Below are 27,665 nucleotides of genomic sequence, written 5' to 3'. Positions count from 1 at the left end.
TTCCATTCGTTTTGTTTCATTTCTTCTCGTTCGGCTCGCCTCGCCTGGCGAAATTCCAGGAGGGCTGGATGGAGATGGTCACATTCCGGTCCTGACCTGTCGCCTTGGTGACTGAACCATAGTCGGCGCCAGCGTATGTGACATCCAACGGACGAGGCCATGGTACTGTCGTCGTAGGGTTGATGGTCTCGGAAAGGCCTCAAGGCAGTGCCACGAGCTAGCTTTGGATCGCGGTTGTTTTGACAGTTTGTACGCCGGATTGGATGATGTGAGGCAATATGCTGGGCAGAGCGCGTAGAGCGTCTTAAGACCTCAACAATGGATCAACAACATGCCACAATATCTTTGCTCAATTCTGGAAGCGACAGTTTTCTATCACTTTGGATCGCAACGGTTCGTCTGGGAGCGGCAAGGCCATCAATATCGGGTTGATCAGCCATCAGGCCCAGAGCGTCTTCGGACGTTGATGACGATTCAAGAGCACATCCGCCTTACCTCTCCTCGAGATCTGCGATCTGGGTAAGTCCGGCGATAACATCGAACACAAGTTGTTTTGTTACGGCGCCTGGTGACACCTGCTTTTGTCTATCAACTATACATCTCCTCGGTTTGGGATGTACTCGAAGTGTACTTGGGTCGACTTCTGGTCTGCATGTGGTATGACTCCCGCCGTTATGTAAAGTTTCTTACAATACAGGTGACAAGACGTATAAGACCTTGGTCGAATCCGTTTCCTTGGCATCCGGAATATCTAGTATGCCGATGAACAGTCGATTGTAACTTCGAATTCCCTTCTCTCAAAGGTGCTGGCATCGACGACATGGTAGGCGAATCTCGAAGTGTCACTTACCAATCTTTAACATGGTCCATTGTCGCTTTTACAAGGGAGCGGAGAAACACTGCTGGACTATCAACTAACAGGTCAGCTGAGTGCATAAGAAGCCAAGTGCGCGTTTGGGTCACATTGTTCGTTCCATGCGCCACCACATTGGCGATGCTGGTTCTAGCCTTCGCATACACTTGTGTGCCTTCTTGGTTGTCTTCAAATGCCCTAGTCACCTTGCCACAGAGGAATAGATCCAGTGACCGACACCCAACAATGGGAGAGCTCGTAAGGAAGGAATCCGAAAAATACTGTGCAACACGCAGCCGGAACTGTTCGGCATCAAGAGCCTGGAATCTCTTGAACAAGATGCGATCCACGACCTTAAAAACTTGCGTCACCTATCGCGAAGTGGCTTTACAGCGACGATCAAGGACTTTTCTCGAACCTTTCAAAGCTCGATCGTAGCATTCTTTCCACATGCAAGACGGAGAACCCGACACCAAGGTTCCTCTTCCTTGATTCCGTGGGGGTGCTCTAGGTTCGTCGGGTCGCGCACTGCATGTACTATCTACGATGGAGTCAAGCTACATATCGATTCACTCCAAAACGGGATCGCAGCAGTCACCATCCCCAGATCCATGACCGAGTCATCGCTCGACTACATGCCAAAACCGTAATTCTTCGGCGGAAGTCTAGACCTAAGACGTCGATGGCAGTGCTAGATTAATTGTGACAACTACACGTCAGTGACCGTATCGGGCACCAAGGCTTCTATGAGGTATTTTGAAGTCGGTTGATCCAGCTGGGTTTCCACTCTCATCGGAAGACCCGCGTACCACTACAGTTGCCATGTGGAATTACTGCGCGATCGTGTAGACAGGCCTCATATGTTCGATTGCTTACATGGCTCAACAACAACGGCACGCATACGTCTACACCCGTCAACATTCCATCAACACTTCAGCCTCCATGACAGTTCGCGTACCAACCTGCTTTGGGGACACGGCAGTCATTTACGGCAACGACCTGCACACTCAGATGCCTTAAACTCGTATTGGATGGATATCCATGTGCACGTGGTGCCCTGGCGTTGCTCTGGACCTGGTTACACCAAGACCTACCACAAGCGCGATGTTCAACTATCTTGAATGGCCTTAGTTCGGCGGTTGGCAAGTTCGTCTTACCCCGCAAAGTTGCCTTAGCGCCTACCAATCCGGGGTAACTTTCTATCCTGGGGGTTCGCCCACCCCCAGATTGCTCAAGCATACGCATCTTGTTGGGGAGCAAGTATGTACGTATGCTGCGAAGAAATATGTCTTTTGTTGAGTTGGCCTAGCATGTTGTTGCCGTTTGCGCCTCCCAGCTGACGCGCAGCATATTTGCCAGCAAATGTCACTGAGCAACATCGTGACCAAGAACCGCGAAAACAAATTTGTAATTTCACTTAGAGTTTGGTCGCGCTGTGGCTGTGGGTAGGATGGTTCTCCGGTTTGGCCTCAAACGCACAAGATTCGATTGCTACAGTATCACGTTGTGCGGATTCCCTTCCGTCCTTGAGTCTCGACCCAAGTAGGTGCTGCCCCATGTTAGGCTAGCATGTGGGCGCAGAAGCTGGATCTTGCAAAATATCTTGGCATAGATACATGCATGAAGCTATTGGACCGGACACCTTCTTAGACCTTGATCTTGGACTTCGGGACCCAGAAAATGCGACTACCATGCTGCCAAGGCCGTTGCTGCAGTACGCCTCCCAGCCAGGGGCGTTCTTGGGGACAAGAATGCCATCGTAGCATCGGGTGATGTTACTCTTTCTACGCTTCCTTCCGAGAATCTGGGGTAGTCTATCATGACTATCGGATAGGAATCTGGGGAAAAAGCTTAGAATCTAGATGCGGGGGACGGTTTGAGTGAAAAATCAACATGTATATGAGTACTGGCCATCCTGCGTCTCTATCGAATTCTCATCCCATCTCATCTTCAGTTCTCTCCCGAAAGGGTCTCTTCTTCTTCTCATTTTCTCGTCACCTCCATCACCATGGCCACTTTGTCCTACGCAGAGGAGAAGGGCACTGTCGAGAAGATCGACTTTGTCTCTGACGCCTCTGATGTCGAGGATTCACGCATCACAAACTTCACACCAGAGCAGCAAAAGAAGATCATTCGCAAGGTTGACATGAGACTGATCCCAACACTGGGGTTCATGTACATGGTCTCTCTGATGGACAGGACCAATCTGGGTGTCGCCGTGGTAGCTGGTATGGGAGTCGATCTCAAGCTCATCGGCAACCGATACAGTATCATCGTCTTGTTGTTCTTCATCACCTACGTTTTGTGCCAGCCGCCTGCGACCGTCGTTCTGCGCAAGCTTGGTCCCCGCACCTTCCTGCCGGCGATTGTCGTCATCTGGGGTTCAGTCATGATTGGCTTTGGCTTCGTCAAGGAGTGGCACACTCTTATTCCCCTCCGCCTGGTTCTCGGTATTTTCGAGGCTGGTTTCTTCCCTGGTGAGTACATCAATCACTCCTCTACAGGTGTCGTTCTGAGACTAACGAATCAGGCTCTGCATACCTCCTCTCTTGCTGGTACCAACGCTATGAGCTCCAGACGAGGAACTCCTTCTTCTTCATGATCGGCATGTTGTCTTCTGCTTTCTCTGGTATTCTCGGATACGTCTTCTCGCTCCTCGAGGGTCATGGTCACCAGTTCGCCTACTGGATGGGCAGACACTTTGGCCCCACAAAGAAGGCACCAAAGACTCCTGTCAGCTTCGGTCCTGGACTGAGCGGCTGGCGCTGGATCTTCATCCTCCAGGGTGTTCTCACTGTCGTCATTGGCTTGGTCGGCTGGTACTTCATCGTCGACTTCCCTGAACTGGCCGCCAAACAGACCAAGTTCAGCAAGAAGTTCCTCGAGCAGGAAGAGGTTGACTTCATCGTCGCCCGCATCGAGGCAGACAGGAAGGATGTCATCCCAGAGGAGTTCAACACGGCCAAGTACCTTCGAGGTGCTCTCGACCTCAAGGTCTGGGGCTTCGCCTGGATCTTCATGATGACCACCGTTACTACATACGCCATCGCGTACTTCCTCCCAAGTAAGCAACTTACCGTCACAAATGATACATAAATGAGACATTTACTAACATGCGCTCCCAGTTATTCTAAAAGATGGAATGGGCTTCAACACCGCCATGGCTAACATTCTCATCGCGCCTCCCTACCTCTTCGCCGCCATCGTCATGATCACATACGCCAGGATCGGCGACAAGTACCACCTGCGCTCGCCCATGATCCACATGAACGGCCTCTTCACCATGATCGGCCTCGCACTCATGGGCTTCACCAAGATCGTCGGCGTCCGCTACTTCGGCGTCTTCCTCGCCACCGCCGCCGTAAACTGCAACGTGCCCATCATCCTGACATGGCAAGCCAACAACATCCGCGGCCAGTGGAAACGCGCCCTATGCTCCGCTACACTCGTCGGTGCCGGCGGCGTCGGTGGCATCATCGGCGGTACCGTCTTCAGGACCCAGGATGCGCCCAACTACGTCCCCGGTATCTCGGCCTGCATGGGCGCTGGCGCACTCACTATTGTCGTTACGGGGCTGTTGAACCTCAAGTTCTGGCGCGCGAACAAGCGCGCTGATGCGGGTGGCAAGATCATCGAGGGCCTTCCTGGCTTCAGGTACACTCAGTAGATGGTGCTTGGAGCTGGGTGGGACATGGCGGGCTGCAGTGTTTTGTGGAGCTTGTCAATGATGTTTATGTCTTGCTGTAGCTATGAATATATTTCATGATTGTTCAGATGTCTTCGTCTTTATGCATGTGACTCTACTCGGTTCGTGAACTCGCCAGTCTTCTTCTAACTTGTCCCAATGCCTCAATAATACGGCTCAGCTTGCTTTGTCCAGCATACCACGGTATTCACAAACTACCGTTGAATCACATCCCGACGATACGTCTTGACAAACGCCTTAGCACAAGCGAAAAGAAACAACTTCATGGTCATCATCAAACAGACATGGTCTCGGTGCTGTGTTTTGTTCCTCTGTACACATACCATATCCTGACTGACAACTAGACACTGAACAGCCTTAGTTACAATCGCTTACATACGATACGATGATCAGTTTACTTGCATATCACACTGCGACGCATCGAGGTTATATGGCTAGGGAAGGAAACCCAGTTCGAATCTGGAGTGAAAGGGAATGAAAGGTTGGGAGGGAAGTTTGTCGTACGTTACACACAGTCGGTGCTCCTCAAAGACTATGGATGCGCAATAGAGCTCGACTCGACAGTCAAGTCATCCGGAGAAAAGTGCTGAAAACCGTGACTTTATGTATTCAGATCTGAACGTGACATAGCACGTATATGTATAACGCAAAGAAAACATTTATGTAAGATGGTGTAACCAAATAAACCTGGGGTATCAAACACACACGCGTGCACGCTCTCGCCACACCCCCCTCCCCCTCTCTGACCAAACCAACGCATCCCGTCAAACCATGTGCCTGCGTTCTCGTGAGTCCCGTCTTCCACTGACTGCGGCAACGCAGTGTACTCACCACAAGCTGCCACCGCGGAGAAACCTGGAGACGCACTTAGCACAAATTCGGGTAGGAGATCACTGGACAACGCACTTTGCAGTCGCATAGACCTCGCCGTACTGGTCGACGCCGGCCATTTGCTCGTTGTAGCGTTGTTTAGCCTTGACTTCTTCTGGGAACCATTTCTTGAGGAATATGGCGAGTTCGTGGTCGAGATTGTCTGGCGGGAGTGTTAGCTAGCTGCGACACGCAAGCGGGTTAGAAGATTGTGGATGAGTGCTGGTGCGTACCAGAATTTGCGTCAAAGACGGTCTTCTCGCGGCAGAAGGGGCAGTTGTGCTGCTTGTTGTTCTGCATGACGATCAGGCACCGGATGCAGAAGACGTGGCTGCAGCTGAGCCTGACGGGCCGCCACTTGATCTCCATGCACATGGGGCAAGAATAGTCGTCTATCTGGGGCACGTGGGAGAGGATCTGCGTGTCTACTTCTGCGCAGACGGCTTTGGCGAGGTGCTCTGAGAAGGATGGGTATTCGACTTGACGGGGGAACGTGGATTTTACACCCAAGGCTGTGCGTTTGTCGAATTCTGTAGGCGTGTTAGTGTGTGCTGAGAAGGTGGAGGTTTGGGGTGTGGCTGGGACGCACTTTTCAGGATCTTGAGCATCGCGCTGTGGTTGATCTCGCCGAAACGTAACCCTTGCAGGATCTCGCGGTTGATGTGCATGAACATGTTCAAGGCCTGCAGATTGTTCTTCTTCCTAAACGTTTCGACTAAACCTGCCCTGGCGACCTTGTTTGAGAACTCTGCAAGTCTCATTGTCGCCTTGTCCGAGTCGTGTGCTTGGTGGTCTATTTCTGTTGTCCCAAAGAAGATCCCCTCCTCGATGTACATCTGAAAAACCTGGCGCCATGCCGTGAGGGTCTTTCTGTTGGACTTTTTACTTGGATCTGTCACTTTTGCTATTTGTTTCCCCAGCTCCTCAATCTTGACATGCATGCGCTTCTCTTCTCGCAGTTGGAGTTCCTCCAGCCCAGAAACCTCGCTGGTAAGTCTTGTGAAGAACTCGATATCAGATGTGAGAGGGACCTCTACGGTTCGGTAACCCGGCCGAACTTTAAGTCCGTTCACAAAATGTGATTCTTCTGTAGGGCTTGGAAGGTCTCCCAGTTCTGCGGGGTTGGGTGCGGAGTTCGAGTCGTTGGACACTCGCATTTGTGATACTCCAGTCTCCACAGCCAGCATCTGGAGCTTGCGCTTGGTTTCTTCGTCCACACCTGCACCATGCACTTCCCCAGTTACCTCGTCTACGTAAAAGAGCAATTTTGGGTGGAAGAGCTTCCGCGCTTTTGGCAGGTCATCTCCGGACTCGTCGCCATTGAGAATGTACTCAAAGGGACGTTCTTGGTCATCATCTTGATCTGCGGCCGCGTTGTAATCCTCAACGTGCTTCAGGAGCTTCGGCAAGTTTGTGGAGTCGAGACCCACTTCCTGCAGCTCGTTGGCGAGCCTTTTGATGCATTTTTTGAGCTGCTGATACGAGATGGCGGAATCGACCCATGTGGGCGGGAATCCTTCGTTTTTGAGGCTCTGCTTAAAAAGATGCCCGAACTTCATCGTCGCTGCTTGAACCGTGGTAGAGTTGGCCGATCCGGAGCGATGTCTTCGCACGTGGGGTAATGGAGGGGCAGGATTGGTGGCAAGTATGGCAGGTGTACCAAACTTCTTCTTTCCGACTCCTTTCCGATGTCACTCCCGACGTCCTGGGCGATGTGCAGTTGTATGTACATTCAACGTAGTTGAGTGGAAGGAAGTGGTGAGCGTCTTGGTCTTTGAAGCGGAGTTTTGCAGTGAATGAGGTCGTGATATCGGTGCAGTCTGTTGGTCATGCGTATGCCTGCTCGTCTGTGGCCCGTGATGCCTATTTGCTGGTAACCGAAGTCGTGCACCCTGTGCTGTTCAGTGATGCAGGCGTTACGTATCAGCAAGCGACGACACAAGGGGATGCGCAAACTTATGAATAAAATTGAAGCACGACATCTGTCACCCGCGAAAAATGCGCAGCCGTGGCCAGACTTTTTTTGCCAGTTTTGGCCAGCCAATGAGGTTGCGTGAGGGTTAGGCACAGTCATTCGCAGCCTCTCACGGCCACACGCAGTCGGACACATTTTTCTGGACGCGGGACAAATCGCTGCACATCCTGGTCTGGCCGTAAACCATGGGTGCGTCACAGTCGACCGGAGGCGGTGCCACGCCCGGAGGCAGCGTCGAGGTCAAGACAAGCTACTACGAGCTGCTGGGCGTCGAGCGGACTGCGACCCAGGACGAGATCAAGAAGGCGTACCGCAGGAAGGCGCTCGAGCTTCACCCCGACCGAAACTACGGCGATGTCGAACGCACAACCGCCCTCTTCGCCGACATACAGTCTGCCCACGAAGTCCTCTCCGACGAGCAGGAGCGCGCGTGGTACGATGCGCATGAGGGGGACATACTGCGGGGCGGAAATGGGGAAGGCGCGACAGAGGACCACTACCAGGGCAACATGCGTGTGACGACGGCCGACGACCTGGCGCGCATGATGGGCAAGTTCAGAGGCAAAGTCGACTTCTCAGACTCGCCCAGTGGCTTCTTTGGCTACGTGCGAGAGACATTTGAGCAACTTGCGCGCGAGGAGGAGTACGCAGCAGACTACGAGGACATCGACATACCAACCTACCCTTCCTTTGGCCACAAAGACGACCAGTATGAAGGCGTGGTGCGCGACTTCTATTCTGCCTGGAACGGTTTCGCAACAGCAAAAAGTTTCGCGTGGCTGGACGTCTATCGACTGTCAGACGCGCCCGACCGTCGCTTTCGTCGCGCCATGGAGAAAGAGAACCAAAAGTGTCGCGACGATGGCAGGCGCGACTTCAACGAAGCTGTCAGGACGCTGGTCGCCTTTGTGCGCAAGCGAGACCCGCGATACACGCCAAATACACAGTCAGACGAGGACAAGGCAAAGGCACAACGTGATGCAAGAAAGGCACAAGCTGCGCGATCACGAGCTGCACACCTGGCGAAACTAGAGCAGGAACCACAAGCGGTGCCTACTTGGGCCACAGAACGACCCGCTGACGAAGAGGAGGGGGAGGAAGAGGAAGAGGTTGAAGAGGACATATACGAGTGCGTGGCCTGCAGCAAGACATTCAAGAGCGAGCGCCAGTACGAAGCGCATGAAAAAAGCAAGAAGCACCAAAAGGCGATCCAATCGCTCAAGAAGAAGATGAAGAAAGACAACGCCCATCTGAATCTGGACGATGACGCCCTTGGTAGTGGTGTGCTGACGCCAGTGGAAGGTGACGGTGATGTTGATTCTGAAGCAGACGACTTGGAAGATTCGGTGCAAGATCTCACGCAGAAAACCAATGAGCTCGAAGTAGAAGACGTCGAGACAGACAACGATGAAGAAGCGCATTCAAAGGGTCCACCACCAGACCACACCATATCTGGACCGCAAATCAGCCACGACACCGAACCTGTCGAGGACGAAGACGACGACGACGACGATGATGAATACGTCTCACGCTCCGAGATCGAAGCCCGCCTCGCATCCTTGAAAACAGATCCCTCCACGCCTTCCGCCGAACCCATCGAACCCAACACCACAGTCCCCAAGCTCGGCAAAGCAAAGCAGAAGAAGGCGAAAAAGGCAGCCAAACAAGCTGAGGTAGACCAGTCGGGTGCTAAGAACAAATGTATGGGATGCGACGCCGCTTTTGCTTCCAAGACACAACTCTTCCAGCACTTGCAAGACCATCCCAAGCATGCGGCATTGAAGACAACGAACGGTGGAGGGGGCAAGAAGGGCAAGAGGAAATAGGCAGTAGAATATGATTTACGAGGTATGATTGACGATATGCATATGGGGGCTTGGGGTTTGCATGACTATGGCGTTATAGACGGGAGGCCCACTCACGGATTACAATAGATGAGGGTGTTGCATATGGGTTTGTAGATGGAGGTGCTCGCTCTACGAAAGTGTTAGTGCGTGGCGTTGAAGAAATATTATTCTGCCTATCGGGCACCTTTTCTCATCACGTTTCTGAGCACTTCTCAGATGCTCTTTTTTCTCGAAATGTTATATATCATGGCTTGGGAGAAACAAGGACCGTTCATGCTATCATTTCAACTAGCCTGTCCGGACTGATCTGTCGTGACAACAACGTCTGAGCAAACTCAGACATCACTGTCTCAAACACTGAACAATGGCTGGAGACTACACCACATCAGTATAAAGTGTAAGTCCTTCAAGAGTTACCATGGTATTCCGACTCCATAACGTTAGCCATGGCATGCAACGACTCCGACTCCCAAGAGCAAGAATGCTACTTCATCCTCCACGATGCTCAACCCCCACAGGCCCACTCAACAGCCATCATACGATCAGTAACCGACCTGAGATTCCAATGGCATACCGTACCTACACACTCGCCCATGCCCATCGACCTAGAACAACGCGCACACATCAACAAGATCGACATTGGCATCTCAGCAACAAGCTCAGGCGCATACTGGGCGGCGCTCCTGTCCACATTTCCGCACTTGGAAAACGTCAAATTCACGTGGCGACCATGTGCAGACGACGAAGAGGATACGCGGACGCGAAGGCTTGCAGCGCAGAGCTTCTTCGACACTGTTCTACAGACGCTATCCGCGACGTCTGTGAGGCGACTTTGTCTGCATGGCTTCGCGATGGCGTACGAGCTCGTAGAGCGGGTCTTCGCATACTGCGCGTCGACGAATCGAGAGCTTGAACTCGAGCAGATTACTCTCGTTCAGGCTGTTGGATCCACGGATATCGGCGTGGAGAAAGATCTATCTCGGACGGTGGGTTGTGAGATTGTGGAGCGGGGGTGGGTTAGGTTTGTGCAGGACATGAGGGTTAGATACCCTGGGATGGCTGAGCGGAAGGCGCTGCAGCTTGGGAGTTTGCGGGAGTTTTATGCGTCGAGGGCTGGGAGACGGGGGGTGTATTTTGATCTTGATCGGGGTGATGGGCAGACTGTGCGGATGTTGCAGGATTTGTTCGAAGAGGGAGTGTGGGGGAGGGACTTGATGGATTGTTTGTATGGTGGTTGGTGCGATGAGGGGTATGAGAGTTTGTATCATGATCAATGGGGGTACTAGGTGTTGATATCTTGATGGATGAGTATGAAAGCAGAGAGACTTGAGCGATGTGAGAGTCGCCTATTTCAGCACCTATGTTGAGACTTTTGGAGACCTTTGACTTTCAGCACTCATGTCCGAATGATAAGGTTTGGCATTAAGGTTGTTTCTAGATTGTGAAAATCCTGTTCAGCCCTGGATATTGACTTCGTGGTCGTGGATGTAAACGCTGCACGATGATGTCGCATGCGTCTTCCACCAGCACCACGACCAGAAAGCAGGGAAACGCTAGAAGAAGTGCCCGCCACTAAGAAACGGTAAAGCTATCATAGTGGACCCTGCATCTCGCCGTAAGAAGGAGAGCCTCAAATGTATCAAAATCAATTGTGGAGGCTGTTGTCTGCTCGCTGCCGTCCGCAATAATAAAAAGAAAGTTGAAATGAACAAAGCATGGAGATTGATAGCGTCAGGGTGTTCCAGCCCCGCGCCCCAAGACCCAGTTTTTTGCATTTAGCGAGATGATCTGATATTTGATTCATACATGGGTCTGGACAAGGGTGAGATTTGGACGAGATCGAACAGCAGCGCTTCAAGCCGCTGGAGGCCTGCCGCCTCCATGAACACACCCTGCGCAGTCCTATGGCAAAGCTACTGCTGTCGCTCCTCAAACATGCGCGCAGAGTGGTCAGGGAGTCATCTCCACACGCTTATCCGAAGATCTGTCAATCACGAAAGGGAGGTTGGCGTCGTACGCACGCGGTATGACGTCGCATGCCTAGATCTGCCCACTGATCGTTCCAAGCTTGCAGACCAAAGCCCGGGCCCTGATGCCCCATCCGGGGGCTGCGTTGTCTCGAAACATAAAGCATGTTTACCCTGAAGAAACCGTGATATTTTCCCTCGTTTCGTACTTTTAGAGGCCACCATGGACAAATTCAAGGTCAAGACGCGTTCGGCGCGCAATAAATTGGCAGAAGCTACTTCGCAAGGCACTGGATCTGGCTCGCTTTCTGTCCCACTTGCTTCTCTCACACCACACGACAACGCAAGTCGGATTGGTGTGAACGAAGGATACATAGGACCTCTTCCTGGCACAGTTACACACGACTTCGCGGAGCCAGATAATCAGCCAGGGATAAATCCCCCGACATCTCTGCAGTCATCTGTTGACGCTGGCATACCTGTGCCAAAGCCTGTCCAGTATGGCTCTCCTTCACACAGGGGCATGCCAAGGTAAATTTGCAAGCAACATGGAAAGAAAGTGCGATCACTTACTATTACAAAGCATGCCTGCCCAAAATTCACGACGAGGGCAACAACATCATCGGCCCCAAGTAGGTTCAAGACAAGCAAGCATAGGCATCAGACGAAAGCCATCTCCCATGGCCCTGCAACAGATGGCCCAGTATCAAAATGCCTCGACAAACAGGACGAGCGCGCCACTACCAGCAGTGCAGGAGGACAGCCCGCTCGAGCAAGTTCCGTCCAGGTCAGCCGACTCGGCAGTCACAGTGCAAGAGCCGCAATCCAGCCGGTTGAGAAAGACGAAGATGCGATTGCCGTTCTGGAGCAAGAAGAACAATGACACAGATGACGAAGAGAGTCTCTCGCCAAAACCCACACCTGCGAAGTCGTCGGCAGTCCCATATCCGGGTTACTCGTATGCAGACTACTCATCGGGCATGGTTGATGTCTTGGACACCATTGGTATGTACTGTCGACAGGTTGTACTTTGAGCCAGGCTAACCGACATAGACCCCGAGGTTGCAACTCTGACTTCTTTGACTAATGTACAAAATTCCTTGTTCATTCCGAACCTTCCTTGGCTTAATCGTCGACCAACCTACAATCTGCGACGTCCGCCAGGCGAGACCGAGAGTAATGAAGATATGGACCGACTGATAGCACGCGTGCGCGCGGCTCAGGCCGAGCAGCAGGCTGCTCCTAGACTGCAGCGGCAATCAACTGATGCTACAGTGGCTACTATTGCTACTATCGATTCGGAGCTGAGCGAGTCTCGCTATGCAGTGCTCCCCCATGGTACCTCTCTGGACGGCTGGACCAAGGACGACAAGGCGGAAGTCAACGACCATGTGCGACATATGCTGCACTCGAAGAGATCCAAGTTCAAGCGCACGATGAAAGGATTTGGACAATATGTCAGGAGACGTAAGTGTTAGTTGCTTCCGCTACTCTCGCAGCCACTAACATGTATCAGCTTTGGGTTTCCTGGTCACGCTCTATGCCACACTTATCACATTGTTCGGTCTGGCATGGGTGCTCTTCCTGATCGGTTGGGTCAACGTTGGCGGAAGACAAATCTACATCGTCCACATCATTGACAGCGTCTTGGTGGCTCTCTTCGCCGTCGTCGGTGACGGTCTAGCCCCTTTCCGCGCTGTTGACACCTACCACATGATCTACATCGCGCACTACCACCACTTCACATGGTCACGCCGAAAGAAGGAAATGCTCCCAGAACTTGTCAATCCCAACGATCTCCCCGCGAACAACGCGCCCATTTCGGCACCACGAACAACGAACCCCGAAGACCCGGAGAACCAGTGGGAATTCACCGTCCTGACGCCCAAACAGCAAACCAAGCTCGAACACCATCAAGACAAGTTCTGCAAATCCCACTCGTTCTACAAACCTCACGAGACGGAGACTCATCACGCGTTCCCTCTCCGCCTCCTAGTCGCCATCGTCGTCTTGCTCGACTGCCACTCTCTTCTGCAAATCTCCCTCGGCGCTACAACTTGGGGCATCTACTACAAAGTTCGCCCGTTTGCAATCACCACCGTCATTCTCTGCTGCTCCATCGCCTGCAACGCAACCGCCGGTCTCTTGATCTGGCTGGGAGACAAGAAAACCAGGAAGACAGATGTGCTGGAGCGCATGAATCGCCAGGAGCTAACCGAGGAGGCGATCCAGTTGGTCAAGGAGAAAAAGGAGAAGGAAAACGAGAGTGAGATGGAAGACGGGGAGGAGAGAGACGGCAAGAGGAGGATGAGCTTGGATGTGCTCCGCAAGTCGCATACGCGGGGCAGTGAGAAGGCGAACCGTGAGGAGAGTGCGTATCCGTGAATGGGGGTATGAATACAGGACAGTGCAGGTCAGATTTTCTTATGTTTTTTTTAGTTGTTTTCTTGTTGCGATTCAGCGAGCGTATACCAGGGTTTTGAGACGGTTAATTCATGATGTTATGGGCTCTTTTGTTATACATATACGTAATATGGGCATGGGATGGCTAGTATAATACTCGGTACAAGTGAAGGGATATGAGTGTCTTCTTGTCTGTGTATTATGTCGTGTAATTCACCTTGATGTTCTAGAATGTAGGCCCGCATGCCTTCTTCCGTGTTCCAGTTCTTGCACATCTCGAACTGTCCTACACCTCTACACAACACACACGCAGTTCGAGCCGTCCCCCAAGAAATTCTATCGCGGTCCCCCCTGCACAGAACTAACTGGAGAGATGCCATCCGGAATGCTTGCCAAGAGCGAGAAAACAAGAGACATCAGACCAAGAGCACGTCGCTAGATGAGCGAACGGGTCGATTTTGCGGAATGACTAGGTTGAAATACGCGATTGACAGACTGCATTGTTCGTGCTTTTCAGTAGAGTGCTCAAGCGCTCTCTCCTGTTGGGCAGGGACATGAGGTGTTGTGGGAGTTTGTCGTGGATGATGGGGTTCGAGATGTTTGGTTCTGGACGCCGCTTTAGTATCTCAATGGGGGATTTAAAGAATCGTTGGGAGGTGGGAATGATATACGGAGTTTTGGTCGGTTGTTGCATTGAGATGCTGAAGAGACGCACACGTTGTAGCTGGTCTTGCCGGTCAAGAAGCTGAGCAGTCATATATTTGTAGTGGTACGTCCTTATTTGTAGTGGTACATCCTTATTTGCATGGACTCATTCGTGCGCAAACTTTTTTCCGGTTTGACCTCATCCTGTGCATCGAACAAGTTATATCGAATGTCGATTTGGTGTATCCCAAACCCATCTTCTCCGTTCAACTCAGCAAGATCTCACGCCTCTCTTCGGGGAAATGCTTTCGAAGGGACCACGGGATTTTGTGCAATTTGGGGCTCACGATGTATTGCTCTACATCTTCGCTCTTCTCAACTCGGAAGCCGTGGCCATGTAGACCGATGAGACCTATCCTTTCTTTGACATTATCTTTACCCCATACCACTAACCCATAGGGTACAGACTCATGAAGGATAATACAGCTGAATGCTTCTTTGTGCAATGCCAACCAGAGCGGATCCCCTTCGCTGATTTTTGGAGTAAGGCGTAACGGCCAAGCTGCACCACGGGAAGGCCTATCGCCCCGTATGGCGCAGAAGACTGAACCTCGTGGTTCCATAGAAACATGATGGCAGTCGATACTCACATCCTCCTGTAGGTAGACGAATCTAAGCTCCAAGACCTTGGCCGTGATACGCAGAACGGGTGCAGAGCCAAGGCTCTTGACAGCGTCGATGAGTGATTGTTCCGATACCTCTACGCCATCTTTATCACGCACTGCTATATCGGCCCTCCGTCTCCGTCTCGGTGAGAGGATGGTACAGCCCGACCAATCTACTGATGCGTTCCATCCTGACCATGACCAACTCGGAAACCCGTCCCTTCGTTTTGCATGCGAGGGGCCACAGGATCGCCAGAGTAAGCCAAAACAGAAGGCTACCATTGGATTTGTTGGTAGATTATCATGTGGAGACCAATGACCGTTTGGTAAGAAAGCTCTATAAGAAAGCGGAATTCCCCAGTACTGGGCAATCGGGGTGGGCAGTAGAGTGAAAGCTCGAAATACGCCACTCACTGCGTTCAAAGCATCTTCTTGATATGAGAGCTTTCGTTTAGTATACTCTTGAAGGTGGCTCGCGAAACTCTGGTGGTAGGATCTGAATGCCCCGTTGAACAACATCATCGTCTCGGAACAAGGTCGATAACTATTATAATCGCATTGCTGATCTACAGCATCATCGTCTTGGACTATCGGTTCCTGAAAATTAGCTGTGTCGCATTCGAAAAAGACTTGTTGTTCAGTGAAAACCAGCCGTCTCTGAGAGAACAATCCTTCCTGGTAGGTCCACGCCCTGGAAGACCATGTCGAGTGTTGGAATGATTTTCGAGGATCTTGCCGTGAAGGTGTCAAATACCAGGATGTTGAAGATAGTACAAGCCGAGGATCCTGGAAGGCGATACTAATTCCAGGAAGACCATGGGAAGCGTTGTCCCCAGCGGCAACGATTATAGTGACGACAGCCAACTTATAAATTTGGTCCATCGACGATAATTGCTCGTGCAATGTAGATTTGTCGCTTTGATCAATGCAGTACTTGTCAATCCAGAGGTAGCGATACCCAAGTCGTACCACTACCTCGACTGCATCTTGGACGGTTCTGGGAAGACGTAAGGGAAGCGTGTCGTATCGGCTGCAACCTGGTTCTGGACATGAACTGCTTTCGTTTTCTGTCGGAGCCCCCCAAACATAGCTTAGAGCCACGTAAGTACATCTCGTAGAAACTTCGATGATCTCCTTGGTGTAGCAATCGATGACCCTAAAGCCTGGAGGGTGGTCCAGTCGCTCGTAGTCTTTACGTGTACAGTGTTGAAGGTGGTGATTTTGGCAGTCATCGATCCAGGTTTTGAGTATGTCAAAATCAACGTAACTTTGACGCGAAAGGCGAACATCATAATTCTCGACTTGTGGCGCCTGATTGTTGTGGGTTAAGAATACATCAAACACGATGTCAAGAGTTGCTGAACAAATAATGAAAGCTGCATGGAAAGATCTTCCGCATACACGTTTTCGTATCAACGTGACTGGATAGATATTGCAGCCACCTGTTGTAGAACTTGAGCGATTACAATGCTTCTCGAGTGTTGAGACGAAGAAGAAACAGCATGGACAAGGTGTGTTCTTCTGAAGATGTAGTCTTGCGAATGACTTGTCGGAAGATCGGTTTGGGAGAAAGTGTTCTACGTTGAGAGACTGGCATTGCGAGCAAAGTTCGGCTGTTTGTCGTTCTACTTCATCGGATAGTGTTGGAATTGCAAGCCGCAAGCGAGTCGAAGAATCACCAAAGGAAGGCTCAGTATCCATGGATGACGTTAAGTAGTAGAAGGGCGTCTGTCATCGGTTATGAAGGTTTGTTCTTGCTAGATATCGACAACAAACTTTGGCAAGAACCTAGTGGAGAATAGCAGCGGGCAGCAGGCAGCAGGCAGCAGGCAGCAGGCAACAGGCAACAGGCTGGCAGAGTTGGTGTTACTTAGTGAGCTGGTTACTGGAGCCAACATTTGATCGTAGGCTGAGCTGACTGCATGCCTTGCGCCTCGCGCTCGGGGTGTTGACGAAGCAGATGAATGCCATTTAGCCAAAACTGTTGGATCTGTGCTAGTGATAGGACGAGATGGTTGTCGAGATGCCAAAAGCAGGAACGAGTGCATCACGAACCCTGAAATGAAACCTACGGCCAGCACATGACACTTATCCGAGTATATATTCGGCGTCTCACGAAGAGCGAATGTAGCATATCGAAGATCTGCCTAGATGTATGTGTTAAATGTCTAGACGAACGAGTTGCGTCATACATACAAAATGACAGTTCTTGGACGTTCGGTGTTGGTCGCTAGGCAATTTCTCATCTCCCAGCCTCACCCAGCCATCGTGATTGCAAGTAGCTTTGGAAGCAAAAATAGAGAATATCAGGAACTCCGCGCCTCACAATTCCTATCCCCTTCCGCATCATATTCTCTCCACCCATCTTCACCAATTGCTCTCCAGTTTGGAAGTTGCAAGCATCGCATCGCATCGCATCATCTCCACGACACTCCGCATTCGCCCCACCGCGCTCCTGATCCCGCTCCCGCCGCGTACACGTTCGAGTGCTACACACGTCATTCTTTTGTCCTCGACTTCACGTGTAATTGTACGACGACAACGACGGGACTCGAGACAAAAGTCTGCGACGACGAATTGGAAGAGTAGAAGCGACCGGGATACCCTCCCTTGTAATAGGAAGAATAAGAGATTCGAGTGCGCCCATAGCCAAGAAGCTGCCGGCTACCCGACCCATAACAGCGTCAACTCGACCAACTCGCCAACTCCACCACCAGCGACAAGGAGAACAGGAAAGGGACAATCGCGAGTGCGATATCGACCCACGCAGACGACGAGTCTCACTGAACGAATCTACGAACGACGACATAAGAGCAGAACACAATGGCGCGCGCAGGACACTCAGGCACAATAGTAGGCTCGGCGGTAGTAATTCGCGAGAAATACTACTGGCCAGACCTACAACTCAACATCTGGACAATCGTTATGCTCGCGACAGCAGGGACAATACTAGGGGTGAACGCGCAGTTCATGGACCAACAGAACCGGATGGGGTTGGGTACACCATGGTATGTCAACCCTCGAGCGCCTAACACGGCAGCAGCTCGATTCCTGCATTATGGGAATATGTACTGATGACATTTGCAGGATCATGCCATACGGCGTCACCGTCGGCGCCCTCGCCATCATCTTCATCATCATCGAAATCGTCTTCATCGCGCAACGGAAACTGCTACCAGGCCTCATGATGCTACTCTCGTTCATCCTACTCGTCCTTTTCATCGCCGGTATCATCGGCACCGCGATACAGCTCTTCGCGGGGCCGAATATCAATAATCAATGCAACACGTACGTGTTCAACGATAGCACAAACGGGCCATACTTGGACACGCTGGCCTACCTGCAGCAGAGGAATATCTGTGAGTTGGCACCTTTGAGTGGCAGGCATGGACATGGCTAACAATCGTCTAGGTCAATGTTGGCAAGCAGAATTCGCTTTCTGGATCATAGGCAGCGTCTTCCTCGTCTGGATGATGGTCATGGCGAGTCAAGTCAACTCGAACCAGTACGGGGCGTGATACCCATATCGTTTTTGACTCGTTTCTGTTCTGTTTTTTCTTCTTATTTCCACGGCAGCTGTTATGCTGTCGAGTAATGTTTGTTCTTATTTCTCATGGGGTTATGTGTATATGAAAGGCCACGGTATGGTGGATATGGAGGGCAAAATTTATACCACTGTCTCACAGCAGCGGCGTTTGGGTTTGTTTTTACGAGATACCGAAGCATATACAGACCGATATGTCTGTATGGGAGATACCACGGGATTATGGGTAGTGTATTTCCAGCACGGAAAGGAAGCACTGGAATGGTTGCTTCGAAGGCACCTGGAGCGTTTAGCAGTGACATGAAATATGTATGTCTGAACGAAGAGAATGAAGAATCACGAGATCTTACACACGGTCGTTCCATGATGAGAACTTGACTGTGCCGCATTAACAAAGCCACTCAAGAATGACAATACCATACCAACATCCCAACCCGTAAAATACACATCCAACAATCCAACCAAATCCCCGGAACAAACCCCTAGTTCCTAGCCCCAACACCAAGATAGCGCGCCGATGCGTTGCCAGGGAGAGAAGAGCGCAAGGCAGGACGTATGATATCATTGCACACGCCTAGCCAGCCACGCCAATAAGAGGCAGTGGAAGCAAGGAAACTAGCACACGTGAGGGCATTGCGGGGGAGAGAGTGCAGGGGGGGTGGTAGTAAGATCGATTTAGTTGTGGATGTAAGCAAATACCATCGTCATTGTTGACGTTTTTTTTGCAAGTTCATGGTGAGGTGATTGGTGGGGGATGGAGGGCGATTCTGCGCTTCGCTTTATAGCACGGCATTAGGTGGGGAAAAGCAAGGTTGTGGGCGGCGCTGCGAGCTGTCACGGCAATTTAGAGTCGCCGAACAGGGCGTTGGCGGTTGGGGGGTACTGGAGTGTGGTGTGGTGTGGTGTGGTTGGTGTAGCAGCGATTCGCTCTCGATCCAAACCTGCCCTGCCTGTATCTGCACGCAAGCGAAAAAGAAACAAAGAAAGCCTGTTGACATGCAGGAGGAAGAATGCCGTAGGGCCACAAAAAAAAATCATACACGCACGATTTGCAGGCCTGCTTGTTCAAATGATTTCTTTTAAGTTTTGTTCCCCCTTTCTCAGGACCGATCCTTGCTTGTACCCCTACTCGTTCCAGAAAATCTGGGTAGCCAACGTCTTTCACGTGGCTTTCCCTCCACTTAGGTAGTCCGCTTCTACGCAAAATAATGTAGCTGTAAAGCTCGAATAAACAAAGAAAAAAGCAAATATGTAGCACATACTGTAGTTTAACGCCCCAAAGTTCCAACCATTTGCCACTCTGCTCAGGACCCTAATTGTAGTACTGCAACCAATAGAATACACCGCAGGACCCAGCACAGCGAATGAAGGCCTTGCACAGAGTGGCTTGAACTTATGGGGGATGACGCCAAAAAAAACATACCGTTGAAGGCGCGCACAATGAAAAAAGTGCCGGGGAATATGTAGTACAGAGCACTTGCGGGGAAAAACGATAGAAACGTACACAGAAACCGTCATTGTGTAATCCAACAGCTGACAAAAGGTGCGACAATCGAGAAGTGCCTCAAATGAGGTTGGTGTGAAAAAACAGTTGCTCCAAGTAACACCCGTGAACTCCGTGCTCTGGATATCAATTACGATCAAAGAAATTGCTGCCGTGTCGACGAAATAGCCCCAACGATAGGGGGCTGGGCATTTTAGACGCATCTAATGTCATTGCGCCGTCGTTGCCATATGCCTCATTCAAGGTTTGTGTAGAGAGGGTGTGTATCGCCATAATGTCTCTTTACGAAATAAGTTCACCTCCCAACTCCATACCGAGGCAATCATGCTTGCCGATGCGTGAGCTATGTTGTGAGCCATCGCCAGTAGGTGGTGCGAAATTGTCAAAGTTAAGGCGACGTCGTGCCTCGCGGACTGCAGCGGGAGTCCTGCCTGTGATTGGGGTGCGGTTCCATGATCCGGTGATTTGTGCAGGGCTTGGTGACATATTCAGGAACTCGTTGAAGTTGAGATTGTTCGAAGGTGTGCCCAAAGCGAAGCCCGCGAATGGTGCCCCGCCACCTCCAGGTGTGGACATCATCGACGAGGGCAAGGGAGGCGGTGTAGAAGGAGCCGGCATCAGAGTCCTTACCGAGCCTGCTCGGACTGGTGTTGGCGATGCATCCAGATGCACCAGCAAGCCTGCGTCCTCGTCGCCCATCTTTCCTTCCCGGGCTGCACCAGCCGCAGTGAAGCCTCTCTGACGAAGACGAGCCGAGCGAGCGACATTGGGCGGTGGTGTTTGTGGCGCCCGTGGCGGCGATGATCGGACGTGGGAACGGGTCAGCTGGAAGGAGCTGATGGGCAGGTCCTCGTCGTCGTCCTCGGACAAAAGGGGGGAGCGGGGGTCGTCGGGGATGGTGGATGTCTCGGAGACAAAGGACAGACTGGGGACATGTGTGCGCCCGAATCGTGCGTGTCTGCGGTGGTATGCAGGAGAGGACTCGGGCAGCTTGAAGTCATTCTTCCACGAGGTCGAAGCGGTTGTCAGCGACCTCGCTTTTTTGCGGGTGTGGTTGCTGGATGCCGGATATGTGTCTAGGGAGCGGTTGTGTCGGAGCCGCCTGCTCTGGTCGTGGCTGTGGCTGCTTGCCGAGCGGGTGCCCGACCGTCGAACAGCGTCTGAGAAGATGGGGGCGGCAAGTGGTGACGAGTCCAGGACGCTGGGCTGGTAGAAGCGCTCGGAAACGCTGGAGACGTCGGACATGGCCTCGTTGCTGGAGCCAGGGCGCTTACGCTTGAGCTCCACATCAACTCGCGGTTCAATGGCATCCAGACTGAGGCTCTCCCACCCGTTTTTGATCTTGACATTGGCCAGGGCGAGGCGGTTCTGCAGCGTGCGGGTCATCTAGAGCACGGCGGCGTTAGCATGTCCTGTCCTCAGGGCCGACACTGGGCAAAGTACCTTTGACACCTGTGCCCGCCGCAGGACCTTGGTCGCAACGTCGTCTTGTTCAGCCATGGTGAGGGGTTGCAGCGAAAGGGGCTGGCAGCGGGGAGGCGAGGTTGATGTTCTCGGGCAGTCGTCTCACGGAGGTTGCGGGTTGCGAAACCATACGTCTGGCACTGAGTCGAGCGTCGGGAAGGAATGTGAGGAGCGTGTTAATGTGGACTAGCCTGGCGCACTGGCCCCAATTGTGTTAGGGCGGACCTGCGACGAGGTCGGTCAAGAGACGATCAAGCGCATCATTCTTAGTGCCCAAGGCGGCGCTGGTGCCTGGTGCAACAAGCAATTTACGTAGGTGAGGGTTTGGCGAGCGACAGGGGGCATGACTGTCGTCCGGCTGTTCCGAAAGCTGACTAAGTACAGAACTGCGAAACATTTCACCGTGCCCTGCGCCACTCGTTGCATGTACCTAATCACTCACTGCAAGTAATCGCTCACTGTCCAAGATGCGCCAGCCAAGCATTGGTATGCAGATGTGTAGATGTGACCTGTGATCTGGGACAGGCGCAGACTCGAGCAGAAACCCAACGTCGTCGTTGGTTCTTGACTCTGATTGAGCCTAATGTTCTGTCCCGTTCAGTTCGGTCTCAGTTCAGTGCAGTTCCCGTTGAAACACCAGCAAACAGCTGCCAGAAACTAAGTTCAACGGCCGCGCGAGCGACCGCCCGCTTGGCAAACAACGTCATCGTCGCGAGTCGCGATGATCTGCCTGTGCAACGGAGGTGTGTCGCTGTATTGCGCAGTCGCTCCTTCCGTCTGCGGTTGCATGGTCGTACCACATCCACACTCAATGTCAGAGATTGTTGCCCGCTGCAGAGGATGAAGCTGCCACCTTCTCCCTATCTTAGTCCAGCTCCACGCAAGCAAGCAAGGCCTATCGGCGCCATTCACCGACTTCAATCCACCCCCGAAAACCAGCAATCTACAACACAATTCCCAGTTCGCAATCCCCTTTACCACGCTCGCTTTTCACTGTAGCATCTTCTGGCTGTACCTGTTTGCTCCCGCCAGCGTATACACTCTAGCCTATGGCCATTGCCGCATTTCGCAAGCTTGCCGCATAGATACTCAACACGCTGCATTACGCGTCATCTGCGACATCTTGCACCCTGCACAGACTACACGTCTTTCGTCTTTCGCCTACCGTCTCTCGTCGCGTCCATGAGCCCATAGTCCATTCAGCCCAGTTCATCCAGCCAATTCACCCAGCATCACAACCTCGCCCAGCGTTACAAGTCTGCACCCCATACCAGCCATGCCTTCTTTTCTCAAGTTGCGCAAGATGAGCAGCCGGAGCTCCAAAGCAAGTGGGACAATTGCCCAATCGTCGCCTGAGGCTCCGGCAAACGGACAGCATAACAACGGCGTGTTGGGTCGTAAATCCTCGTCAACCCTTAATTCGTCCCGGCAGCTCGACTCGTCGACCCCGTCAACTACCCCAGGAACTTCGACAACCCCAGAAGTCCCAACGCAACCGAACGGCCAAATGAACGGAACCCCACTGCCTTCCCGCCCCCAACGGCCGAGTGTCGACCCCGTCAAGCGTTACAGTATGAATGTGAGTAGTAAAAAAACAAATTTCGGTGTAACCAACTAACACACAACTCCAGGGCGCATCATCGGCGACCCCCAACGGCTCTCACAGCAATATGAACAGATCATCATTGCTTGCGCCACGCGTTATATCCATCTCTGATAATTCATGGGTCGGTAGTGCTGCTCTCGAAAACTATACACATTGCTGATCAAGGACAGGTGCATCAACAAGTACTGCTGATATTTGGTCAAATTGGTGACTCTCCCCACAGGCCGCTGGACGGCTCGGTGACTGTCAACCATCATCAAGGCCAGTTCCCGTCCACTGCCTGGCAGGTAAACGATTCCTACTTCAAAGCCTTGGTGCACCTTGAACCAGGATGGAATCGCATACGTCTTGACTTTACCTCGCCGAAAGTATCCTCGGGTAACATTTCCATGTCAGCGCATACCTCTTTCATCAACATCAACTACCTACCTCTGACGCACTCTCCGCCTCTTCAACTTGCGATCATCCTGGGACGCGATTCTGAAGGCACTTACGATGCACCGCCTGAGCGTATGCAGGCCGAAGGCAATGGATTGGACCTGGCTATCAAGAAATTTCGGATGGCTGCATACCTTTGGCAAGCCTTTACAGGCGAGCAAATGAAACGCTATGGCTTCGGACGTCGTTGCTTTCGTTTGGAGGACGCTTGGGAACCGGGAACCTTGAGCTTTCAGGACTGGGCAACGAAGCCATTTCGAACACAAGCCAGGGTTCACATCATTCGCTCGAACAAGACTGTCGCAGACATCAGAGACCTTGAGCGGGCGCAGCAGTATGGACCAGGAACGAAAAAAGACGAATTGTTTGGCATCGCTGCAGAAGCAATCACGGACTACTTCCAGGCTACACCAGGCCAAAAACTGTATGTTTCAGCCATGTTCTTGGACTCACACTGGGACATCAAAGACAAGACAATTCGAGGGCATGCAGCCTTGGGCGGAGGAGTTGGGAACTTGCAATTGGGTATATTTGGATCGCAGGCACTTCACAGTTACCCATCGAGCATCGAAGAAGTTCACCAAGCTTTCCAGGATTGTCATCGAACAGATACTGCATTTGTAGCAAATGACTGCAACGAGTCTGGAAGCAACTGGGAAGCTGCAAACATTGGTATCGGCGCCCACTTGCACGAGACTGGTCATCTGTTCGGCTGCCCTCACCAGGAGTCCGGTATCATGTTACGCGACTACGTCACGTTTAACCGCACATTTGTCTGCCGTGAGCCTTACTCGACTCGAACAAAATCACCTGGTCAGCGCCTGATTCTACCTGAAGACGAATGCAGGTGGCACAAACTGGATGTGCTACGCTTTCGGTTCCACCCGTGCTTCCGGATACCAATCGACAACGCGAACGTCAATGAAGACGGCAGTGTGCAGGTGTGGACCGTTGACAGCACCCAAGGTGGTGTGGTTGCAACCTCAAAGTCCGGCATTGCTTGGGTCGAACTTTATGCGGAGGGAGACGATGTATGTCGCTCTTGGAATGAGTGGCCAGAAACAGACAACCAGTACCCGCGGCAGGTTGTACTAGATGAAGCTATGCTTCGCAGCTTGTTACCAAAAGAGAAACAGAAGTCTCGGCTCAAGATCGAGATTTTCTCAGCAGGTGGAGGAAAGCATGTCGTCGAGGATTTCAGCCAGCTCGCGAACCAGAAAATCGCTCGTGTGAAGATTCCTGATGGTCGGTGGGGCTACCGCGGTAGCAAGTTGGGCTACTCACAGATGGAGGGTTCGCAGCCATGCGAGATCGTTCTGCAGAGCGCGCATATCTCGACCAAGCTTCTGCTGAGTATCAAAGTTTGGCATGGTCTTGCAGTGGACGGATTGGAGTTCTTCTACGAAGATGCAACAAGCCAGCTATTTGGCAAGCGAGGAGGTGGTGGTACGGACTTCCCTCTGGATACGCGGAAAGGCGAGCTTCTCCTGGGGTTTTCGTTGCGGGCAGGGCTCTGGATCGACGGCCTTCAGATATTGACCAGCTTGGGGAGGAAGAGTCCGTGGTTCGGGAACCCCAACGGTGGTAGCGGGTACGTGCCGAATTCGAGAACACTACTCACCTCAGCAGCTAACTGGGTCCAGGCACACTCTCATTCCGCCTCGCGGCTACACTATTGGCGGAATATCGGGCTCCTCTGCTGCGTGGCTGGACGGCTTCGCATTGATCATCACACGCTGATATCACACGTGATGCGACTCCTGTTTGTCCTTCCAACACTGCCACTCGCGGTTCAGATCTCGGGCGAGAGGTCCCTTACACTACGCTTACAGGCCAGACATCACCAACGTCCGTCTACCCACCCAGCAGCAAATCGCCAGATATTTTGCCCCCACAACCGCTCATCATACATACACATCGCACATGTCGAGAGAGATATGTCGGCTATCCCCCGAAGAAGGAAAAGACTTATACCTCCCGAATAGTTGGCGTTAGATTTACTACAAAGCAAAATTGTTCAACGATGGTATATGTATATTAGCCAAACAACAGAACACAACAGATCAGAGCGGAACAGGTGCATACGGACAGACAGAATGTAAGGTGGTGTGAAGATGGTTTGTGGGTAGGTTACTCGGTAATTGGGGGAGGAGAGGGTGTTTTTTGTTTCTTCAAGGAGAAAATCTTCTCTGTAAAAACATGGACAATTGAATAATAGAACCTAGTGCAGGATCTGTAGTGAGTCGTTTAATATACTGCTTTCTTCTTGCCACGCTGTTGCTGTTGTTGTGAAGTGGTATTGCACGCAATTTTACACGAGGTCTTGGGTGATGTGTATTGAACTCGAGCTGGGGGAAACTATCATGGTCAGGCAGGCACTGGCAGGTGATGTTCAATCTTGACATGAGAGCTTGAGTGTACATGTAGGAGCGGTGGTACCATATACTACATATTCGCTTTGCTCGCTAGTCGTAGCATTCATCATGGCCGTTGTACCAAGTACAGTATGTGATGCGTGCTCCAAACAACTTCTCAATCCATCTTTCAGCGTAGGACTCTTCACACCTCCACATCTCCATCATCGCCTCTCCTTCCAACTTATACAGTCCACATGCTCACGGCTTAGGTACGTGGATAGTCTTGCTCGTCATCAAACACCCATGAATAACAAACATGCCCACAATAGGGTGGAACTCCCACAGGGTTCCCTGACCCCAAACGCCCAGCGGCACGCTGTCCATTATCCAGCCGTTGCGCGCCCAGAAAGCCATCAAGCCGGCGAGACCTATGGATGTGGGGATCGGCGTGCCTTCGAAGTACTTTGATTTGCCTGTGGCGTCTTTGGGCAGCATGGCGACGGTGACATTGAAGCGCGCGAGGCGGGTCAGACCGCAGAGGACGAAGAAGGCGAGGAGGAGGTGGTCAAGGGGTGTGCGGAGGCCGAGAGCGAAGGCAGCGGCTGCGGGGGAGACACCAAAGGACACCTGAGGGGTGGTTAGTGCGTGGTCGTTCTAAATGTGGATGTAGATGTGGACGTACCAGATCAGCAAGCGAATCGAGCTCCTGGCCCATGAGACCGGCCTTGCCTCTCCATCGTGCGACCTTGCCGTCCATCAGATCGAAGAACATGCCTAGGGGGATGAGGCCAAGAGCGAAGTAGAGGTTGGTGTAGTTGTGCGGGTCGTCCTGGATGCAGTAGCGAAGCGAGGAGAAGACGGACATGACGCCGCAGAAGCCTGGAGGTGATTGTTAGCACATGTCATCGCGGGCTTCGGATATCGCGTCGCTGCAGAGCAGAGTGGAAAGGGGGTGGGCGCCATACCGTTCATCTCAGTGATAAGATCCGCAAGGTGCAGAGCACGAATGAGGGAGAAGTGGCCGACATCTGAGGTGAGTAGACGGACTTGGCTATCTTGCGCTGTTTTGCTGTTAGCATAGGTACTCTTATACTTGTTCGCACACTATACTGACATTGGGTTACCGGCGGAGAAGTTGCTTCGTCCTTGGACTCAGCAGGCGCGCCGTTTCTACGTGACATGGTCGTTGTGTATTTTTGGTCTTCTTCGTTGGGTAGTAGAGAGGTTGCGAAATAGGCAGATATCTGTGTATGAATAGAGGGTGCAAGTCGGAGAGAAAAGCGTGGTTATGTTAACCTGGCAGTGACGTGCAGCCAGGTTTCTCGCCAAACGTCATTCTTTGCGCCAGCCACACTTGTTGTACACATGGTTTGCCAAGATTTTGGAACTTGCGCGCTTTTGTGACGACTACGACGGTCCGGTCGCCTTGATAGACTGCAATCGTGCAGCATGGAGTCTTGGATGGATTCCCGGGGTTCTTACTTGTTTCGCTCCTATGACTGTCTGGAGGTCCTCAGCTACTTGTCGGTAGTCATGGAGTCTGTAGTATAGTGCAATCCAAACGGCTTATCGAGACGATGAAAACGTACATTCACGGGCTGCTTATGAGAATGTAATTTAACAACTTGATTGAAAAACAAACGATAGCCTTTGCACCCTTCTCGAACTATGTCCAACTTGGCGCCTTGTATTTGACATTTTACAAAAAATCCCAGGTCAGCTCCCAAACGCCGTCGAATGATCATGGTATCGAGAGACAATCGTAAGGCCCGGGTCGACCAGTTCCATGAAAAGGTGTCGCCCGTCCCAGCCTTGTTGAGA

At 51.9% G+C, this 27,665-nt stretch overlaps 11 protein-coding genes across 11 annotated transcripts; 7 read left to right on the top strand and 4 right to left on the bottom strand.

Moving 5' to 3' along the window:
* The first annotated feature begins 672 nt into the window (after nt 1-672).
* On the top strand, nt 673-1,539 carry P153DRAFT_224720 (uncharacterized protein). Its single transcript, XM_033662654.1, has one exon. It carries the CDS (start codon nt 821-823, stop codon nt 1,289-1,291), a length of 471 nt encoding a protein of 156 aa, XP_033524202.1. The 5' UTR covers nt 673-820; the 3' UTR covers nt 1,292-1,539.
* Nucleotides 1,540-2,861: 1,322 nt separating this feature from the next.
* On the top strand, nt 2,862-4,520 carry P153DRAFT_356498 (MFS general substrate transporter; the record flags this gene model as incomplete). Its single annotated transcript, XM_033666654.1, has 3 exons — nt 2,862-3,330; nt 3,384-3,917; nt 3,979-4,520. The coding sequence occupies 3 exons, from the start codon at nt 2,862-2,864 to the stop codon at nt 4,518-4,520; spliced, it is 1,545 nt and encodes a 514-aa protein (XP_033524201.1).
* A 793-nt stretch (nt 4,521-5,313) lies between these two features.
* On the bottom strand, nt 5,314-7,288 carry P153DRAFT_224707 (uncharacterized protein). Its single transcript, XM_033662653.1, has 3 exons — nt 6,019-7,288; nt 5,663-5,959; nt 5,314-5,592 (listed from the first exon to the last, which is right to left on the bottom strand). The coding sequence occupies exons 1-3, from the start codon at nt 6,986-6,988 to the stop codon at nt 5,450-5,452; spliced, it is 1,410 nt and encodes a 469-aa protein (XP_033524200.1). The 5' UTR covers nt 6,989-7,288; the 3' UTR covers nt 5,314-5,449.
* P153DRAFT_315068 (meiotically up-regulated gene 185 protein-like protein) lies at nt 7,146-9,524 on the top strand. The gene has a single exon (XM_033664939.1). It carries the CDS (start codon nt 7,590-7,592, stop codon nt 9,228-9,230), a length of 1,641 nt encoding a protein of 546 aa, XP_033524199.1. The 5' UTR covers nt 7,146-7,589; the 3' UTR covers nt 9,231-9,524.
* A 173-nt stretch (nt 9,525-9,697) lies between these two features.
* On the top strand, nt 9,698-10,537 carry P153DRAFT_385042 (uncharacterized protein; the record flags this gene model as incomplete). The annotated part of the gene is made up of 1 exon (XM_033670392.1): nt 9,698-10,537. One exon carries the CDS (start codon nt 9,698-9,700, stop codon nt 10,535-10,537), a length of 840 nt encoding a protein of 279 aa, XP_033524198.1.
* A 665-nt stretch (nt 10,538-11,202) lies between these two features.
* Nucleotides 11,203-13,835, top strand: P153DRAFT_366322 (uncharacterized protein). The gene is made up of 4 exons (XM_033668028.1): nt 11,203-11,749; nt 11,802-12,223; nt 12,272-12,685; nt 12,735-13,835. Exons 1-4 carry the CDS (start codon nt 11,442-11,444, stop codon nt 13,601-13,603), a joined length of 2,013 nt encoding a protein of 670 aa, XP_033524197.1. The 5' UTR covers nt 11,203-11,441; the 3' UTR covers nt 13,604-13,835.
* A 521-nt stretch (nt 13,836-14,356) lies between these two features.
* On the bottom strand, nt 14,357-16,881 carry P153DRAFT_224649 (HET-domain-containing protein). Its single transcript, XM_033662652.1, has one exon. The coding sequence runs from the start codon at nt 16,630-16,632 to the stop codon at nt 14,533-14,535; it is 2,100 nt and encodes a 699-aa protein (XP_033524196.1). The 5' UTR covers nt 16,633-16,881; the 3' UTR covers nt 14,357-14,532.
* Nucleotides 16,882-17,754: 873 nt separating this feature from the next.
* Nucleotides 17,755-18,449, top strand: P153DRAFT_385039 (uncharacterized protein; the record flags this gene model as incomplete). The annotated part of the gene is made up of 3 exons (XM_033670391.1): nt 17,755-17,939; nt 18,019-18,290; nt 18,343-18,449. 3 exons carry the CDS (start codon nt 17,755-17,757, stop codon nt 18,447-18,449), a joined length of 564 nt encoding a protein of 187 aa, XP_033524195.1.
* A 1,812-nt stretch (nt 18,450-20,261) lies between these two features.
* Nucleotides 20,262-21,479, bottom strand: P153DRAFT_289407 (uncharacterized protein; the record flags this gene model as incomplete). Its single annotated transcript, XM_033663654.1, has 2 exons — nt 20,262-21,365; nt 21,423-21,479. 2 exons carry the CDS (start codon nt 21,477-21,479, stop codon nt 20,262-20,264), a joined length of 1,161 nt encoding a protein of 386 aa, XP_033524194.1.
* A 1,240-nt stretch (nt 21,480-22,719) lies between these two features.
* On the top strand, nt 22,720-25,227 carry P153DRAFT_289878 (uncharacterized protein; the record flags this gene model as incomplete). The annotated part of the gene is made up of 4 exons (XM_033663679.1): nt 22,720-23,022; nt 23,075-23,170; nt 23,220-25,078; nt 25,131-25,227. The coding sequence occupies 4 exons, from the start codon at nt 22,720-22,722 to the stop codon at nt 25,225-25,227; spliced, it is 2,355 nt and encodes a 784-aa protein (XP_033524193.1).
* A 594-nt stretch (nt 25,228-25,821) lies between these two features.
* P153DRAFT_366317 (CDP-diacylglycerol-serine o-phosphatidyltransferas-like protein) lies at nt 25,822-27,159 on the bottom strand. Its single transcript, XM_033668027.1, has 4 exons — nt 26,959-27,159; nt 26,810-26,905; nt 26,527-26,723; nt 25,822-26,471 (listed from the first exon to the last, which is right to left on the bottom strand). Exons 1-4 carry the CDS (start codon nt 27,023-27,025, stop codon nt 26,103-26,105), a joined length of 729 nt encoding a protein of 242 aa, XP_033524192.1. The 5' UTR covers nt 27,026-27,159; the 3' UTR covers nt 25,822-26,102.
* Between the last annotated feature and the right edge of the window lie 506 nt (nt 27,160-27,665).

Source organism: Dothidotthia symphoricarpi, assembly GCF_010015815.1.
Source record: "Dothidotthia symphoricarpi CBS 119687 unplaced genomic scaffold P153scaffold_9, whole genome shotgun sequence".
In the NCBI taxonomy this organism is placed as follows: Eukaryota; Fungi; Ascomycota; class Dothideomycetes; order Pleosporales; family Dothidotthiaceae; genus Dothidotthia; species Dothidotthia symphoricarpi.
The sequence above is the reverse complement of the archived record's forward strand: the minus strand, read 5'-3'. Positions and strand labels throughout refer to the sequence as shown.

Bases quoted from the DNA above. Each gene is read 5' to 3' on its own strand.
- P153DRAFT_224720 (XM_033662654.1), top strand. From the start codon at position 821: ATGGTAGGCGAATCTCGAAGTGTCACTTACCAATCTTTAACATGGTCC.
- P153DRAFT_224707 (XM_033662653.1), bottom strand. From the start codon at position 6,988: ATGAAGTTCGGGCATCTTTTTAAGCAGAGCCTCAAAAACGAAGGATTC. The intron at 5,960-6,018 runs GTGCGTCCCAGC...ACACGCCTACAG, and splicing joins GATGCTCAAGATCCTGAAAA to AATTCGACAAACGCACAGCC. The intron at 5,593-5,662 runs GTACGCACCAGC...CACTCCCGCCAG, and splicing joins CGTCTTTGACGCAAATTCTG to ACAATCTCGACCACGAACTC.
- P153DRAFT_315068 (XM_033664939.1), top strand. From the start codon at position 7,590: ATGGGTGCGTCACAGTCGACCGGAGGCGGTGCCACGCCCGGAGGCAGC.
- P153DRAFT_366322 (XM_033668028.1), top strand. From the start codon at position 11,442: ATGGACAAATTCAAGGTCAAGACGCGTTCGGCGCGCAATAAATTGGCA. The intron at 11,750-11,801 runs GTAAATTTGCAA...ACTATTACAAAG, and splicing joins TCACACAGGGGCATGCCAAG to CATGCCTGCCCAAAATTCAC. The intron at 12,224-12,271 runs GTATGTACTGTC...TAACCGACATAG, and splicing joins TGATGTCTTGGACACCATTG to ACCCCGAGGTTGCAACTCTG.
- P153DRAFT_224649 (XM_033662652.1), bottom strand. From the start codon at position 16,632: ATGGATACTGAGCCTTCCTTTGGTGATTCTTCGACTCGCTTGCGGCTT.
- P153DRAFT_366317 (XM_033668027.1), bottom strand. From the start codon at position 27,025: ATGTCACGTAGAAACGGCGCGCCTGCTGAGTCCAAGGACGAAGCAACT. The intron at 26,906-26,958 runs GTCAGTATAGTG...ACAGCAAAACAG, and splicing joins TTCTCCGCCGGTAACCCAAT to CGCAAGATAGCCAAGTCCGT. The intron at 26,472-26,526 runs GTACGTCCACAT...ACCACCCCTCAG, and splicing joins TCGATTCGCTTGCTGATCTG to GTGTCCTTTGGTGTCTCCCC.